The following is a 19005-nucleotide window of genomic DNA, read 5'->3' as shown; positions in this document are numbered from 1 at the left end:
GTCTACTCAGAGGCTCAGGAGAACTGGCAAAGGACATTGCAACCAAGGGCGTAAATCCCATAGTGGCAGACCATGCGACTGCTATGGGGCCCATGGCAAGAGGGGGCCCAGTTGAAATCATCCCCTCTTCTACTGGGGGTGAAAACTTGATCAGGACACTACCCTCTAAAGCACTGCTTCTCAATTATTTTCTGTCATGCCCCCCCTAGGAAGAAGAAAACATTTCGCGCCCCCCGCACGACTGTAAATAGTATCATTTGTCTATAAAATTGTTATAAGTACACCTCTGCATAACACTGTATCCTTATTAACGTATAAGAGAATAAAAAAAGAAAGAAATGTGGATCGGACACACACTTATGGGGGGATCTGTGGATGACGGACACTTATGGGGGGATCTGTGGATGACTGACCCTTATGGGGGGATCTGTGGATGACTGACCCTTATGGGGGGATCTGTGGATGACGGACACTTATGGGGGGATCTGTGGATGACGGACACTTATGGGGGGATCTGTGGATGACGGACACTTATGGGGGGATCTGTGGATGACGGACACTTATGGGGGGATCTGTGGATCACGGACACTTATGGGGGGATCTGTGGATGACGGACACTTATGGGGGGATCTGTGGATGACGGACACTTATGGGGGGATCTGTGGATGACGGACACTTATGGGGGGATCTGTGGATGATGGACACTTATGGGGGGATCTGTGGATGACGGACACTTATGGGGGGATCTGTGGATGACGGACACTTATGGGGGGATCTGTGGATGACGGACACTTATGGGGGTATCTGTGGATGACGGACACTTATGGGGGGATCTGTGGATGACGGACACTTATGGGGGGATCTGTGGATGACGGACACTTATGGGGGGATCTGTGGATGACGGACACTTATGGGGGGATCTGTGGATGACAGACACTTATGGGGGGATCTGTGGATGACGGACACTTATGGGGGGATCTGTGGATGACGGACACTTATGGGGGGATCTGTGGCTGGCACTGTTACAGGGGGATCTGTGGCTGGCACTGTTATATATGTGCCATCCACAGACCCCCACCCCATAACAGTGCCATCCACAGTGCCCCCCCAGCCCATAACAGTGCCATCCACAGACCCCCACCGCTTAACTGTGCCATCCACAGATTCCGTGTGCCCGCCGCCGCCGTTTAAAGTTATTAAACATGTTCCCCTCACTCCTAATAGTACCGTATATACGAATTTCTTCTGTATAATGCCGGCAGGCGGGCCGGGCGGCCGGCGCGTCCCTCAGTGACGTCACTTGTCTGCGCCGCCTGCTTCATTCATAAAGCAGGCGGCGCAGGCATGTGACATCACTGAGGGACGCGCCGGCCGCCCGGCCTGCCTGCCGGCATAATACAGAAGAAATTCGCACACCCCAAAGGCCGGCCCTGAACGCCCTGGGCGGCGCGCCCCACTATTTGAGAAGCACTGCTCTAAAGGAACAACTTTTAGCAAATGAAGCAGTGGAAAAAATGGCCCAAAGGTCATTGAAAGGGGTTTAGTCGGAAACCCTTCTATCCTGTGTGGGGGGCCTGGTTTGATCCTTGCTATGGGGCCCTTACTTCTCTATGTACGCCACTGATTGCAACTCTTTTTTATACATTTTAATTTGTACAACGCGTTGTTTTTACACGGCAAAAAGAATATGCAATAAAGAAGAAGAATTTTAATTCTCTACATGAGTGCCTGGTGAGGTGTTTTTTTGCGCCATTTGTGATCCAGCCGACTATATACAAGAGAAATGGTGACTCCCTCATTGCACCAAAGGTCTAATCTGCATATTAAGAAAAAGTATCATAACTCAGGACTCGAGCCTCGGATCATCAAAAGAAAAACAGTGTTTTAATCAAGTGAACCACAGCTATGTGCCTATACAGATAATGAGACAAATAAATAGAACCTGGAGTGCTGCTTAACCCATTTTTTTTTGGTCTTTTGTCTATACAGATAATGAGGTCACTGGTGAAAGAGTCTCTTTTACCTTAGTTCAAGTTCACACTTCAGTTATTTGGTCAGTTATTTCCATCAGTTATTGTGAGCCAAAACCAGTAATGAAGCCTACTCAGAGATCAGGTGTAATGTAAAGATTTGCAAATATTCTGTGTTTCTGACCTGCCCCAGTTTTTGGCTCACAAAAACTGATCAAAATAACTGACCAAATAACTAAAGAGTGAACTCAGTCTAAGGCCTCTTTCACACGACAGTATGTCTTTTTCAGTGTTTTGGGGCCCGTTTTAAACGGATCTGTTGTTCCGTTTTTTGTTTCCGTTGTGTTTCCGTTTCCGTTCCGTTTTTCTGTTCCGTTTTTCCGTATGGCATATACAGTGTACAGTAATTTCATAGAAAAAATTGGGCTGGGCATAATATTTTCAATAGATGGTTCCGCAAAAAACGGAACGGATACGGAAGACATACGGATGCATTTCCGTATGCATTCCGTTTTTTTGCGGACCCGTAGACTTTAATGGAGCAACGGAACGTGATTTGCGGCCAAATATAGGACATGTTCTATCTTTAAACGAAATGGAAAAACGGAAATACGGAAACGGAATGCATACGGAACACATTCCGTTTTTTTTGCGGAACCATTGAAATGAATGGTTCCGTATACGGACCGTATACGGACCGCAAAAAAACGGCCCGCAAAACGGAAAAAAAAAAACGGCCGTGTGAAAGAGGCCTAAGGCCTCTTTCACACGGGTCTGGATCCGTCCCGGCCATCGCACGTAAGTTTCCCATGCATTGGAGACCGCGGCCCCCAATGCACAGAATGGAACTAATGCGTTCATGTGAGGCTTAAGATAGTAGAAATTATATTATCTATTACTGCTAAGCACTATTGAGGGTTTAATAAAATAAATAAAAATTGTGTTTATACAGTGTATAAGAGCTCCATACAATAGAAAAAGGATATAAAAATAACTTGTCCAGTGAATTAATGTCTAAATATATATGAAGAATGTGGGAGCATAAAGTAAAAATTTTTATCTTCTGGTAGTTCATAAACAGTTGACAATCTGTGATTTATATTAAGTATCAGGGGTGCTTACAGATATCATAGGGCCCTATAACAAAATTAAAAGTCTTCCAGTGAGATTTCTGCCAAATGTACTTGTTTTGTGAAGTACAGAATTATTAGTTAGTTGGGCTCTAACTAACTCAGAAACACCTTATTTCTCAATATATTTACACAAGACAACTACTCCATACAGCTTTAAATCCTCTGCTTTCCCTCCCATAGTACTGTATATTGTAAAACTGGTGCCTGCAACCACCACTAAAGGGAGCTCAGTGCAATTATCAGTTAAGTCAATGGCAGCTGTAAAAATCTCTTTGAACTGAGTTCCCCCATAATGGTGATTACAAAAAAATGCTGTTGCTTTAGCTGGGAAGCAGAAGGGATTTAATGCAGATCCCCCTTTGCCCCTGCACAAAGAATCCAGACGAAAAAGGGCTTATGCACACAAATGTATTTTCTTTCCGTGTCCGTTCTGGGTTTTTTTGCGGACCGTTTGAGGAACCATTCAGTTCAATGTGTCCGCAAAAAAAACTGAAGTTACTCCGTGTGCATTCCGTTTCCGTATGTCCGTATTTCTGTTCCGCAAAAAAATAGAACATGTCCTATTATTGTCCTCATTACGGACAAGGATAGTACTGTTCTATTAAGGGCCAGCTGATGTAATCCGCATTTTTTGCAGATCCATTTTTTGCAGGCCGCAAAATACATACGGTCGTGTGCATGAGCCCTAAGAATGTTTAAATTGTTCAAAAGCGATAATGAGCAAGTGTCAGAAATCTTTCATGTTGCAATGCTCTAGAGGTGAATATTGTTCTTGACACAGATCAAAATCACTCTGCACTACGTCATCCAATTTCCGCAGTTGGTTGCTAGAAGCAATTCCACCTTCACAAGGCCTGCTAAACCTCAAATCCCTAAAAAAACAAACAAGGAACCAAGCATCGGATTGTTTAGCACCTCAGCTCAGTAATTTTTATGCACATAATTTATTATACTCACTTAGAACCATAATAGGACATATCAATCAAAACTCAGCGACGGTTCCCCGTTTCGTTTAAAGGGATTTCAGAATAGACATTGTTATATAAGGTGGAGGTGCCCCTAGTAACAAATAGCCGTGGTTGACAGCATAGTGTAGATGGATTTTGATCTACAATTATTGGTTTAATTTAATTCTTTTGTTTTTATGTTGCTATATTCTTAGAGTCCAAACATTTTTATCTTTCTGCCACCAGAACTGTGCTGTTTTTTACAGGAGGTGTTGTAGTTTTTGTTGTTACCAACTTCGTAGGACTTTTTGATTGCTTTTAATTACGTTTTTTTTTTTTTGTAAGGCAGCATTGCTTTTTTCATTATCTTTTTAGAGCATTCACTGTGCAAGTTGAAGAACATGATCAATTTATATTTGTAGTCTGTCACGGTAGGGAACAGTGAGCACTGTACTACTGCCTAGCACTGTTCTTACCTATCATACTTGCACAATCTGCCCTAATCGGCAGCCTGCAACTGGACGGCAGTCCCTTCCTATATATGTGCTGGGCCCGAATCAGGAAGGTGAACACAGGGAAACAAAATAACAGATGACTAGTGACAGAATGGCACAGCGTATAAAGACAGAACCATAAAATGTACCAAGCCGAGGTCAGTACTGGGAAAATCCAATCCAAATCAGAATCAGAACCAGTAAAAAGAACCAGGGATAGCGAGTGGTCGAAATCAGAAGATAACATCAAATTTAACATGTCAAACATAAGTCAGGGTACAAGCCAGGGTCAGGAATCCAATAGCAACTTCACAGGAACAAATGCTAGTGTGACAATCCAGAGGGTGAAACCAATCACAGGCAACCATGGATGATCTAGTCTGATGCATCAGGCATTGGTGTTTAAAAATCCTGGCTGATCCACGCCTGATTTATCTTCACAAAGGTCAGTTTCTCCACATTTTGGGTGGACAGGTGAGTTCTCCTTGGGATAACTATGGCCCCCGCCGCACTAAACAACCGCTCTGATGCCATACTGCTGGCCGGGCAGGAAAGCTTGTCCAGGGCACACTTGGCCAGTTGCAGCCACAAATCGAGTTTGTCTGCCCAGTAGTCCAGGGGATCTTCAATGTGGGGGGGCAGGGTGCACTCCAAGTATGCCACAACCTGCTGGTTCAGGTTCTGCTCAATGTCTAGCTGCTGCGGCTGGTGAGTAGTTACTTCAGTAGGCGGCTCCAGACTTAAGTTGCTGCTGATGGAGCTGGTACTGCTCCTGCCCCCCCCACCCAACCCCAGCAGCCATGGCAGTGGAATGTGAGCGCAGAGGGCCCCCCAGGCAGACCTGCGTGAGGATGGGAGATGGCGCTCATAGGCAGCGGTGAACTGACTACATAGGATATATCGATGGTAGTTCAGTTTGTCCTCCCTCTCAGCGGGTGTGAGAAAGGCCCCCATTTAGGATCGGTAGTGAGAGTCTAACATGGTGGAGAGCCAGTTGTCATCCCTCTGCCGAATGGTGACAATTTGGCTGTCACTACGCAAGCAAGTGAGCATGCATCGGGCCATTTGTGCAAGTGACTCAGAGGGACTCCCTGCCTCCATCTCCACTGCATACTGCCACGTTGTGTCTGGGTCCTCTGCCTCATCTTCCTCATCACCCTGTAGCTCCTCTGGCTTCTCCTGCACCTCCTGCTCCTCCTCTCCTGTCACCTATGTAGAAAAACCACTCATGTCTCTACACATTGCTTGGGCTCGAATATCCTCCTCCTCCTCTAGTTCAGCCCCCACAGGGCTCATGTGGCCGTGAGATGTAGTCGCCACATCTTCTGTCCCCTGGCCAGCCAGATTTAGCAACATCTGTTCCAAGACATGAATCAGTGGAATGACGTTGTTCATCCTGTAGTCCTGGCGACTGAGAAATAAAGTGGCCTCCTCAAAGGGCCAGAGCAAACGGCAGGTGTCACGCATGAGCTGCCACTGGCTAACATCGAAGTTACACAGGGGAGTACCTCTGTCCGCCTGTATCATCAAGAAATCGTTTATGGCCTTTCTCTGTTCATATAATCGGTCCAACATATGGAGGGTGGAATTCCAACGGGTGGAAACGTGGCATATCAGCCTATGTTGAGGGATGCCGTTCTGCCGCTACAGCTCAAGGAGGGTGTGCTTTGCGGTGTATGAGTGGCTGAAGTGCATGCAACTATGGTTCAGATTTTGAGTTGTCGAGGAGAAAGCCAGGATTCAATTTCTTGATGAAGGACGCAGAGCAGTTCCTCCCCTGTGTGACTCCATTCGCCCAGGCAAATGAGGTGCAGAACAGAGTGACATCGCCGTGCCCTCCACACGTGGTATGCTGGAGGGGCACTGTGAATTGTCCCTGCAGTGGACGCTGAGGACATGGTGGAGGATGAGGAGGCAGAGGCGGAGATTTTTGCAGGACCAATGGCGTGAGGACGTGGAGGCGGAAGTGGCGTCACCTGGCCAAGTTGCTGGTGTGGCTGGGCAGAAACCACATTTACCCAGTGGGCCGTAAATGACATATATTGTCCTTGCCCATAGTTACAGCTCCAAACGTCGGCGCTGCCATGCACTTTGGCAGACACCGACAGGCTCAAGGACTGGCTCACCTTCTGTTGTACATATGTGTGCAGGGATACTGTTGGATGAGTGCACGGATACTGTTGTCTCTTGGCAATCGCTTCGGTGATCGATTGTTGACGGAATGACTGATGAGGAGGAGGAGCAGGAGCATCAGGACCTGCAGATGATGGGAAGGACAGACAGCTCCCTTTGGCTGAGGTAGTGGAGCCTTGACTGCATGAAATTGGGTGCGTGCCACTGGGTGATGCAGCGGTTGCCACGGCAGGCTGGACCATCATTGGTACCCTGGCCACGCTTCACCTTCTGCCCACAAATTCGGCAAATGGCCATGTTCACCTCCTCTGGCGGCCTAACAAAAAAATTGCCACACCGTCGAGCATGCCATTATCCCCCCAACACTCTGTGCTGACTACCTGCTACCGCTACCTCCGTGAACTCCTGCACCGCTACCTTTCTGGCCAGTAGGCTCCTTCGAAGCGGGTGGTCTACCCCGGGTGTATGGTCTACCCCAACCTCCCACTGCTGCCACCCTGCTGACTCACAGCAATGCTGCCACCCTTCTGGCTCAGCCGCTGCCTCACACGCAAGCTGCCACCCTCTTCTCCTGATGATGATGAAGAAGCCCCTAATTCACCCGGCACCCAAGTGCGATCGGCTACATCATCTGCACGTCATTGATGTCCCCCTCAACAGTCTCAGGGCCAAGAGCCTGACCGCTCGCAACACCTGCTCCCATGTGACTCTCCTCATTACTATTTGCCCACCTACCGGAGGGAGCGGCGGATGTCTCCTCCAAATCTTGGCTAGGCAGTAGCTGCTGACTGTCCTCTAGTACCTCATCCTCGCTGAAAATTGGAGCCAAGCCTACGGCATATAATACTTCTCACGCTGAGGGAACTGATAATTACAGAAGAACGTTCAGTACAGGTGGGGGCACAGGGCCTGCTCCTGGGCCATGCCAGCTAAGTGTCGTGTCAGAGGAACCCTTCGACTCTTGGCTGGGGGTGTCTGATGTCATCACTTGCAACGAAGTCGAAGACTGAGTCAACAATTCAAGCACCACTGGGTTGCTGGTAAAGACACGACAGCTTGATGACACCGGGAGCTCAGGCCTCTCGCTGCGACTCCTGCTGCCACCCCCACTTCTTATTATGCCTGTGACAGAAACATTTTGGCCACTGCCCGTTCCCTTTGAAGGGCCAATCACCTGTCTGTCTGACATAATGTATAATAAAATAATTTAATTAAAATAATACACCCCAAAAAAGGCTGTAGTACAATGTTACTTCACCACCCCAGAACAGCAATTACATATTCTTTTTTCTATTTCTACACCCCAAAAAAATAAATATAACTATCACAATTCACCGCAGAACAGGTGATGAGACGTACGTATATTTTCTTTTTCTACACCACATAAATGGCTGTAGTACATTGTAACTTCACCACTGAATGCCAATTATGACATATATTTTCTCCTTTTTTTTCCTATTTCTACACCACAAAAAAAAAAGAACAATCACAATTCACCACAGAACTGGTGATGGGACTTATGTACATTTTCTTTTTCTACACAACATAAAAGGCTGTAGTACAATGTTTCTTCACCGCTGAACGGCAATTATGACATATTTTTCCCAATTTTTTCCTATTAATACAACCAAAAAAAACAACAACTAGAAAATATAAAATCAACGCAGAATGGCTAATGAGACATAAGTATCTTTCCTATTAATACACCACGTAAATGGCTGTAGTACAATGTAACTTCACCGCCAAACGGCACTCAAGACATATATATATTTATTTATTTTTTTCCTATTAATACACCCCTCCAAAAGAGGAAAAACTATGTAAAATCAATACAGAACGGCTAATAGGACGTACGTATCTTTCCTATTGATACACCCCATAAATGGCTGTATCACAGAACTTGCACTCCAATCAAAAGCAAGGTTTGCTGGAATTAGTGATGTATCATATAGTGCAAACACCATAAAAGCAAATTGGATCCCCAATAAGTGTAGCAAGGTGTAATAGAATTGCTCCTATTGCACCCTAGCGTGGATGATGCCTCCCTATCCTTTCCCTACACGTTGACTAATCTTTCCCTGAACTTGTAAATCGTTTTTTCAGCACAATGAAGTCTTTCCTAGCACTGTCCCTATTGCCTGCTGACATCTCTCCCTGCACAAAGCACACTGGAAAATGGCAGAATCCAAAATGGCTGAGGATATGTATAGGTCTGTGACATTACAGGGGCTGTCTGGCTGCTGTTTGGCTGCATGCATGGCATTTTGGGTGATCCCTCATTCCCAGAGTTCTTTGCTCCATGTCCTAGCACGTGCAGAAGCCATTTTCGGAAAAAATCTGATTCGTTACCACGAAGCATGAGGAAATTTGGATTCAGTGTGAAATTTTTCATGAAATTCGGATCAAATTCCACTTCGCTAATCTCTAGTTGTGACTTTGTGGAGGGGTCTGGGTTTTTTTTTGTTTAGTTTTTCTTACATAATAAGGGAGCAAGTAAGGGATGTGAGTTTTATTTTTTATATCTATTTAACTTTTTTTTTATTACAAATAAACTAAGCCTGCTACATCACAAAAAGCCCTTCTCAACAACAGCAAGGTCTTGATGAAGATACATCTTTATGTAAACATTTAAATGTATTTTAGCTGTACGTATAATAGCACTTTGCGCAAGATGTCATCATAGAGAATCATAGTACCCTGGAAACACATATAGATTGCCTTGCAAAAGTATTCACCCCCCTTGACTTTTGTGTTTTGTTACCGTATGTTACAGCCTTAAGTTCATGTTTTGTTAATCTGAATTTTATGTGATGGATCAGAACACAATAGTCTAAGTTGGTGAAGTGAAATGAGAAAAATATATAAATAAAACTATTGTTTAGAAATTGAAAACAGAAAATTGGCATGTGCATATGTATTCACCCCCTTTGTTAGGAAGCCCATAAAAAGCTCTGGTGCAACCAATTACCTTCAGAAGTCACATAATTTGTGAAATGATGTCCACCTGTGTGCGCAATCTAAGTGTCACATGATCTGTCATTACATATAAACACCTTTTTTGAAAGGCCCCAGAGGCTGCAACACCTAAGCAAGAGGCATCACTAACCAAACACTGCCATGAAGACCAAGGAACTCTCCAAACAAGTAAGGGACAATGTTGTTGAGACGTACAAGTCAAGATTAGGTTATAAAAAAAATATCCAAATCTTTGATGATCCCCAGGAGCACCATCAAATCTATCATAGCCAAATGGAAAGAACATGGCACAACAGCAAACCTGCCAAGAGACGGCTGCCCACCAAAACTTATGGACTGGGCAAGGAGGGCATTAATCAGAGAGGCAGCACAGAGACCTACAGTAACTCTAGAGGAGCTGCAGAGTTCCACAGCAGAGACTGGAGTATTTGTACATAGGACAACAATAAGTCGTACGCTCCAGAGTTAGGCTTTATGGCAGAGTGGCCAGAAGAAAGCCATCACTTTCAGCAAAAAAACAAAAAGGCACATTGTAAGTTTGCGAAAAGGCATGTGGGAGACTCCCAAAATGTATGGAGGAAGGTGCTCTGGTCTGATGAGACTAAAATTGAACTTTTTGGCCATCAAAGAAAACGCTATGTCTGGCACAAACCCAACACATCACATCACCCAAAGAACACCATCCCCACAGTGAAACATGGGGGGATGTTTTTCAGCAGCTGGGACTGGGAAACTGGTCAGAGTTTAGGGAAAGATGGATGGTGCTAAATACAGGGATATTCTTGAGCAAAACCTGTACCACTCTGTGTGTGATTTGAGGATAGGACGGAGGTTCACCTTCCAGCAGGACAATGACCTCAAACACACTGCTAAAGCAACACTTGAGTGGTTTAAGGGGAAACATGTAAATGGATTGGAATGGCCTATTCAAAGCCCAGATCTCAATCCAATAGAAAATCTTGGATCAACTAGCTTTGATTCCAGCTGCATCTGAGAGAGGTGTCCTCCTTAATAACAGATTAGCATCTTCCAGCTCAACTCAATTCTAACTGCTTCTAACTGTTTGCAATAAGAAAGGTAGCCAATTGGCTTTGGAAAGCATAGACTGTGAAATTACTGCTTTTCCCTTGGTATTATTCTCTAATATACTCATTTCCTCTACAGCCTTCCTATGCAGAATTTGATATCAGTGGAAATGTGTTGGGTCTGGTCTTCAATCAAGGAATGATTTGGTAATGTACTTATAAAATTTAATTATAGTAATTTATTATTTCTGTGTCTCACATTTGTTCTTCTTGTGTGATATATATATTTTTAATTATTATCTTTTTTATTTGATATTCAAAGGAAAAAAAACATATTTCAATGCTAATAATCTCAAATTGTCCTATCCCCTTCCTATTTCCACACCCCCATACTTCCGCACCCATGATGACCATGTTCTTCGAAATCTATGCATTTTTGTCTATAATTCGTAATAACTTTTTCAGAGACTTCCAAAATTTCCACTGCACTGACCCATGCTCAGTGGTGTAGCTATAGTGGAAGCAGGGGAAGCAGCTGCTACGGGGCCCAAACCTAGAATGGGCTCACCCATAAGGTGGACTGAGAGACTTTATTGTCAAGGCCCCTCTCAACAGTATTATACAATACATGATTTACAGTGACAGTATATACAGTGACATGAAATACATTATTATATGTAATACACACGTATATCACCCGTGTGGGTGATATGAGAGACCGGCGCTGGGTGACGAACTAGAAAGGCCCTCCCAATAGAGCTAGAGTGCTTAATTAATTCTCCCTCTTTTATTATTGTGGGGTCTGTGATCTAAAAAATGTACTAGGGTCAGCCTGTCAGCATCCTATCATAAAATAAAGTGTATATAGGTAGTGGGTTAAAATGTTATTAAAAGTGCCGCAATGTATATGGAAAATCAAAGCATACACTGATATTATTTGATCCCTGATGAAGGAGCCTGGCAGGCTCTGAAACGCGTTGGATGCTTTTTGACCTATGGAGGCTTCGGTATTTTCCACGGTGACGTCACCAGCAGTGGTTTCCCGGGCAGCTGTATCACAGGTTCCCCGCACTGCGCGTGCTTCCGGCCGGAGCAGCGCTGGTGTTAGGAGGTGAACGAAGAGCACGCTTCCAACAGCACCTAGAGATGAGGATCACTCACCAGCAGGAGAAAAGGACAGTAAACTCCAAGTCCAAAGAAGACCTAAAGTAGGTAACGGACCGGACTAAATAACATCAGTGTATGCTTTGATTTTCCATATACATTGCGGCACTTTTAATAACATTTTAACCCACTACCTATATACACTTTATTTTATGATAGGATACTGACAGGCTGACCCTAGTACATTTTTTAGATCACAGACCCCACAATAATAAAAGAGGGAGAATTAATTAAGCACTCTAGCTCTATTGGGAGGGCCTTTCTAGTTCGTCACCCAGCACCGGTCTCTCATATCACCCACACGGGTGATATACGTGTGTATTATATATTTTTCCAATTAAGGGGGACAACAGGACCTTAACAGATTACCGAGCAGCGGACCTCCCTTTTAGGTAGGTCGACGATCTTAGACAATGGTAGCGCAGGGGGATCTCCCAAAATTCACATTATTATATGTGTAGGAAATGGACAGAGCCGCTGCCTTGACCTGGTCTGAGAGAGCGATCTTGACTAGACTTAGGGGTGAGGGTTGCATAGGAGGACGGGGTTGCTGGGGATAGAGCGTATCTTTAAAGGCGATAGACACCTCTGGAGGCAATTCTTTTATCATTGCATTACTTATTTTGGGCAAAATATTTTTTTTAAATTATTTATTAAACATTTTCAGGAGAATTTGCTCTGCAGCTTTCCCTTCCAGTGTATCTGCATGTTGTTGCATCCCCCTTCTTAGTGAATCTGTCAGAGAGCTGGATCTATAACTCTTATCTCTGAACTCCTGACAACTTATAAACACTTATTAAAGCTAATTTGTATCAAACAGTTTAGATATATTGAGTGTTTATGAGCTGTTAGGATAGTAAAGATAACAGATCCATCCATCAGAGCACCTTTCTCACAGACTAATGGCCCATACATACGACCATATGGTTGCCGCACTTGTGTTGCGTACCACTAATAGTGGTCTGTAAAACATGGGCACCAGCCATGTGAACTCTGCACCGCTATTGCGGGTTCATTGATTTGAATGGGTCCGTGATCTGCAAGATACGGCAAAAGATAGGACATGTTTTTTCTTTTGCGCTTCAGAGGCGCAGACTTGAAAGCCTACGGAAGGGCTTCCTAGTGTCTCCATGGGTTTATGATCTGTGCCTCCGCCCCGCAAAAAATAGTACATGTCCTATCTTTTGCCGTATCTTGCAGATCGTTGATCCATTCAAGTCAATCGATCCACATCCATGATGCGGAGTTCACACGGCCGTTGTCGTGTTTTGTGTACCGCTATATGCGGTCCACTACACAGGCATGACGATCCTACGGTCATGTGAATGGCCCTAACTGTAAAGCAGAAAGCAACAGTCTGCAGATGCACAGAAAGTGAAAAAGTTTAGGGCTAATGATTCTGTCTTGTGATGTTACTCTACTTTCTACGTCACCCCTTTATTGGAGTAAGACTGTGACAATTTTTGCTACTTTTTAAGAAGTTATAATTGACAAATTTGGCATAAATCAGCTCTCTACAAACCACACCCACTTTCCCACCCACTTTTCAAAACTGGAGTGAATGCTGTAATAGTGGAAAATGTCGTATGATGGTATATCACTGGGAGATCTAAGTCATGAAACTCCATCAATTCTTATAATGAGTGAATTGCAGCAGCAGCAGTTAAAAGGGTTGTCTCCGTTTAAAAAAATAAATTAATGGTCAGACAGGGAAGGTGTTAATACCATAAACAATAAGTTCATTATAATAATAAACAATAAATAATACATTATTGTCACCAGTTCAATTCCCCTCTGCTCCAATCCTCCCATTCCTTTGCTGCAGTGATCATGCACCTACTGTATATACTGCACCTGAACACTGCAGCGAATGACTGGCCTCAGAGGTATATGGACGAGACTGCTGAGGTCAGCAGCAGCACTGGAGCAGAGAGGATTCTGAACCAGTGAGATAGTGTCTTTTATTATCTTGCCTTTGACCATTTTTTTAAACTCAGACAACCACTTTAAATACTGAAGGTTTTTCACAGCTTTTTCCTACACAGAGGTGTTCTATGGACAGCAGTTGTGCAGAGGACTCCAATGTAGCCCTATTCAGTGGATTGAAGCTGTGCTGCTGTTCCCTACAAAATAGTCAATGGTAGAGAGCACCACTGTGGAGAAGATCTTCCAAATAGGACTCTGGGCCTTTGATTTGCAAAGGTCCAACCTCCACTAATCATAATCTCATGGCATATCCATAAAATATGCCATAATATTATTAGATGGGAATACCAGTATGAGGGGGCTGTGGGGCTCCAGTTATTAAAGATAAGTTTAAAAATTAAATAGTAGTAAAAGCTAAAAAAAAAAAGGCTATTGCAAAATACTATAGGAGTGGCCCGTTAGTTGATGAGGGGAGTGATAGTAATTGGGAAGCTCTTATATTTAAATTAAAATTGTTAAAAAAAAGGCACAACCAAACAATGACCCTGAGGAAAAGGCAACAAGTGTAAGGTATACATGTCCCCTCGTGTCCTATCTTGTTATAAGTCCAATTATACATTGTGCTTGATTTCTGAATCTTATTAAAAGCATTTTTGTGTTAGATCCTTATTACATACACTATAAAAAATCTGCATTTTTTTCCTGCCGCTGAACTTCTCACCTACTGCTTTCTCTCAAACATCAGAAACACAAAATATTCTCATTAAACTAACTGCTATGCTTGCTAAGGCTCATACTCAATTTCAAGTGGTAACCTTAACTGACAAAAGCCAAAAGATTTTAAAGGGCAAAACTGGTTCATTAATACATTTCCTTCTTGTTATATTTGCTGGTCATTTCAAAGGCAGGAAAATAGAACTGATATTGATAAGGGTACAGCCACATGGTCAGATTTTTGCTTTCAGTTTTGGAAGCCAAAATCAGGAGTGGATCATAAAAAGATAGAGACGACTTCTCCTCTTTTTTTTCTGACCGTGTGGCCGTACCCTAATTATTATTTTACCCATATATCAATTTAGAAAATATTAAAGAGTAAAACAGCCCATCATATATAGCAGAGCTAATTAACACACTAGAAGCAGCTGCACACAGAACCAAAGGGAGGTTAACCCTTGAAATACTGCAGAATAAGGTGAGGTTCAATGCAGAATACCTCCAATAGACACACAGAACACAGGCACCCTGAGTCGCTGCCAGAGCACTGGAACTGTGTCAGACACAGGGTGGGTGGAGAGGCACCTGTGCCCACCTGAAGTAGTGGGGCAGTTGCGGGCACTAGCCGCTGACGTAACACTTGCAGAGACTTGTCTCCATCTACCTATTAAATAACCATGAGCAGGGATCGAGGTGATAATTGTCCGTTGAACAAGCATTCGATCAACATCTTCTTACTTGTATTGTTGGCTTTAGAACAGGCATGCTCAACCTGCGGCCCTCCAGCTGTTGCAAGACTACAACTCCCAGCATGCCCGAACAGCCTACAGCAGGACATTGTGGGAGTTGTAGTTTTACAACAGCTGGAGGGCCGCAGGTTGAGCATGCCTGCTTTAGAACTTCAGCGCATTTTCTGTTTCTGGAGCTGAGGTGACCTTTCTATTGTTTTGAGAACATGAAAAGATCCTTTTTTTTTTAAGCAAGTCTTGATTTTCACCACATTCTAAAGTCATTCTCAAACATTTTCCAAAGAGTATTGCATGATTTTCAAACGTTTATTTGATCAGATTAATAGTCATGATGCCTTCAATAAAAAAAAATCAACAGATACAGATATTGTTGTACATCCCAAAACTTTCAATGATTCTCTAGCGTGGATTGAAATATTATAGTCTCTCAATAGTGCACAGTTTTATGTGTTTGCTATTGGCATGTCACCTATGTGCTATGTTTTTTCATTGCAGGATGGGCTCTTTTTATGCTCCCGGATTGATAGGAATCAATGTTCTCAGGCTGCTGACCTCTATGTACTTCCAATGTTGGGCCGTTATGAGTAGTAATGTTCCCCATGAACGTGTATTTAAAGCATCCAAATCAAATAACTTTTACATGGGCCTTCTTCTGCTTATCCTTTTCTTGAGTCTACTGCCAGTAGCCTACACAATCATGTCTCTCCCGCCTTCATTTGACTGTGGACCTTTCAGGTATGATAGTATAAAGAACTCCAATGCTTTTATGACCCATAATTCATGTTCATGTAGAATTTGAACTATAAGACACACTTTTTAGCTTGAAAAAAATCTTGCTAAAAGTACCTACATCGTATGGTTTCTAGTTAGGGTGATCCAGCAGTGCCAGACCTCCCTGACTGCTCCCTTTAGAGCTGGAAGAGTGCTCATATGGCATGTTGCTGGATCAGTGAAAGAGGTATGTGCCTGCAGACTTCTCTCTGTTCCTGCCCGACAATGATCTGCATGATCATTGGCAGACAAGAGAACAGGCTGTGAGAAACACTGTCCTCTCCAAACTAAAGGTCTCCAAGCTGCAGTTGAGATGACGAAAGCTCCGTGCAGTTTGAGAACCTTTGATGATGTCATCAGTCAGAGAAGCCAGAACAGAAGAGAATAAATGTCAGTTTTTTTTAAAGATGTATGTGTGTCTGTATATGCATGGAACAGGCCGGTCCACAGGGGAGAACGCATAAGGTTCAAGGTGGGCCGACGGCCGCAACAGTTCATCGGTACTCACGGTTAGCAGATGCCTCCCTGGGCCAGCCGTGCAGTGAAGGGGAGAACAGCACTAAATTCTCCGGGGCACGCTCCATTACAGGGGACACCGGCCAGGTGGTGATTGAGGTGTCCTTGATGGTGATTGGATTTTCTGGGTGCTTTTGCGGCTGGGCCCCTGAATTAGGTAAATGTTGTGATGCCAGCACCTTGGTGGTGCAAAATGATGAGAGTGGTTGTGGTATGGAGATGGAAGAATGAAACAGGGTTCGAATCCAACTAAGAACTTTACTGTAAACAGGGTCTTGACAGCAATTTACATCCAGGTATAAACAGTCTCTGGAGGTTGAATGCTGTAAATCCAGGTAAATGTGGCCATATCTCAGGCTATGATAGGAGGTTGTGTACTCACTGGCATTTAGCTCTTTGCCTTGTTCTAATCTCAGTAAAGGTGGTTCATGTCCTTATCTTCTACACACAAGTGCTACAACAGATGGCCTGTCTGTCCTTGAAGTAATGGTGAGGCTGCCGGAAGCTGATAAACCTTCACCTTGGTACAAAGGCGCCTAAAGCCTAGAGTAATGGCTATTGTCCTTCCTTTGTCTTTTTACATAGAAAATTGTAAAATCCACTTGGAACTCCAGAAGAGTAGACAGTAGAATAAACATCTCACCTCTGCCAGTTTCTTAGCTTGACACTGAGACAAACAAATTGGCTCCTCTGGGCTGTGGAGCCCAAGAGAGAGCTGAGAGGAGGGGGTCCTCTCCTTCACCCTGCTCCTCACTCCAGCTACTCCTACTCCACACCACTCTCTATTTCTCTAACTAGGCCTGAACTGTGGTATATATACTGTGGTGCTCTCCCCATCTAGTGGTGGAATCTGTGTAGTGCACCTAACAGCCTGTTAACAGGGATCTTTATACAAGAATGCAATACAATATGATACAACATATAACAGGATTTGCAGTGCCCACGTATACAAGTGGGACACTGCATGCATATGCAACAGAGCTCTGTATGTATATGTAGCAGTGCTGTATGCATGCAGCAAAGCTGTGTGTGTGTGTGTGTGTGTGTGTGCAGCAGTGCTGTGTGTCAATGCAGCAGACGTGTGTATGCAGTGGCACATTGTGTGAGTCAACCGTGCGTGCAGAAGTGGTGAATGTATGTCTGATGTGCAGTGCTGTGTGTATAATGTGCTTACTACACTGCAGTGTGTGCAATATGCATACTGCAGGGCTGTGTGTGTATAATATGCATTCTGCAGACCTATGTGTATAATATGCATACTGCATACCTGTGTGTGTACAATGTGCATGCTGTAGGTTTGTGTGTGTGTGTGTATCATATGCGTACTGCAGATCTGTGTGTGTACAATGTGTGGTTTTAGAGTTGTGTGTATAATATGCATACTGCAGGCCTATGTGCATCATATGCGCACTGCAGACCTGTGTGTGTACAATGTGCATACGAATCTGTTGTGTGTGTAATATAATGTGTGAATGTCATGATCATGGTGAGTACAAAAAATATCCAAAAAATTAATAATCTAGAAAAACAAGCATGGTAGGATACAACAGAGCAATGACAGGAGACACATTTATTTGGACATATTTAATGTAGTGATCACACGTGCCATTGCTGGTTGTTTAGCAGATGACACACTAAGGTTCACAGATGCTGACTAAAACTATTAAGCCCCTCCACCTTGACCCCTCCACTTCATTAAAAAGCTGAGTAAGGCTTATTGCACACATAACGTGCGCTCCGTGGCCGTATTGCAGACCGCATTTGCGGATCCGCAATACACGGGCACCGTTCTGTGTGCATTCCGCATCACGGATGCAGACCCATTCACTTCAATGGGTCCGCAAATCCGGAGATGCGGAATGGTGCGGAACGGAAGCACAACGGAGTGTTTCCGTGGGGTTTCGTCCCGTACATCCGTTCCGCAAAAAGATAGAACATGTCCTATCTTTTTGTGGAACGGCCGGATCGCGGACCCATCAGAGTGAATGGGTCCGCGATCTGCTGTGGCTGCCCCACGGTGGGAGTTCGTGCATTGCGGCCCACAATTTACGGGCTGCAGCACGGCCACGGGACAAGAGGCCTAAATCCTGACAGGACTCTGAGGAGAGACAGCGAGAGTCCTGATTATCTCGCCTACACAGGATGATTGAAGGCCTTCTATGTATACAATGATAAAAGGAGATCTGTCAACCACTATGGGTGGGTGGAGTAATCAGGTGTCTCATTGTCTCTTCTATTAGTCCTGTCAGGATTTACATAGATTTTTACTATTCCTGTTCCAAATCATATAAACCTATATATCTCAGAGCTGGCATTCCAATTCACCCTTATATCCCTATACAGGGATCTGGACTTTGCTGCAGGGGAACCATTAGGGTTTAACCCACTAAGGAAGGTTAAATAAGCGGATATATTCTTTTCAACTTTCGGTGCATCTTATCCAAACAATACAGTATATTACTTCATTTCAGGTGAATTATGAGAAAA

General features: G+C 44.0%; 1 protein-coding gene across 1 annotated transcript in view; it reads left to right on the top strand.

Moving 5' to 3' along the window:
* TMC2 (transmembrane channel like 2) overlaps positions 1-19005 on the top strand; it is a 129597-nt gene that overhangs the window by 96789 nt on the left and 13803 nt on the right. Inside the window, exons 12-13 of the mRNA XM_040433923.1 lie at positions 10818-10885; positions 15727-15966. Coding sequence (XP_040289857.1) covers positions 10818-10885; positions 15727-15966 — 308 coding nt within the window. The remainder of the gene's footprint in view (positions 1-10817; positions 10886-15726; positions 15967-19005) is intronic.

Source organism: Bufo bufo, chromosome 5 (assembly GCF_905171765.1).
Source record: "Bufo bufo chromosome 5, aBufBuf1.1, whole genome shotgun sequence".
Lineage (NCBI taxonomy): Eukaryota > Metazoa > Chordata > Amphibia > Anura > Bufonidae > Bufo > Bufo bufo.
The sequence above is the reverse complement of the archived record's forward strand: the minus strand, read 5'-3'. Positions and strand labels throughout refer to the sequence as shown.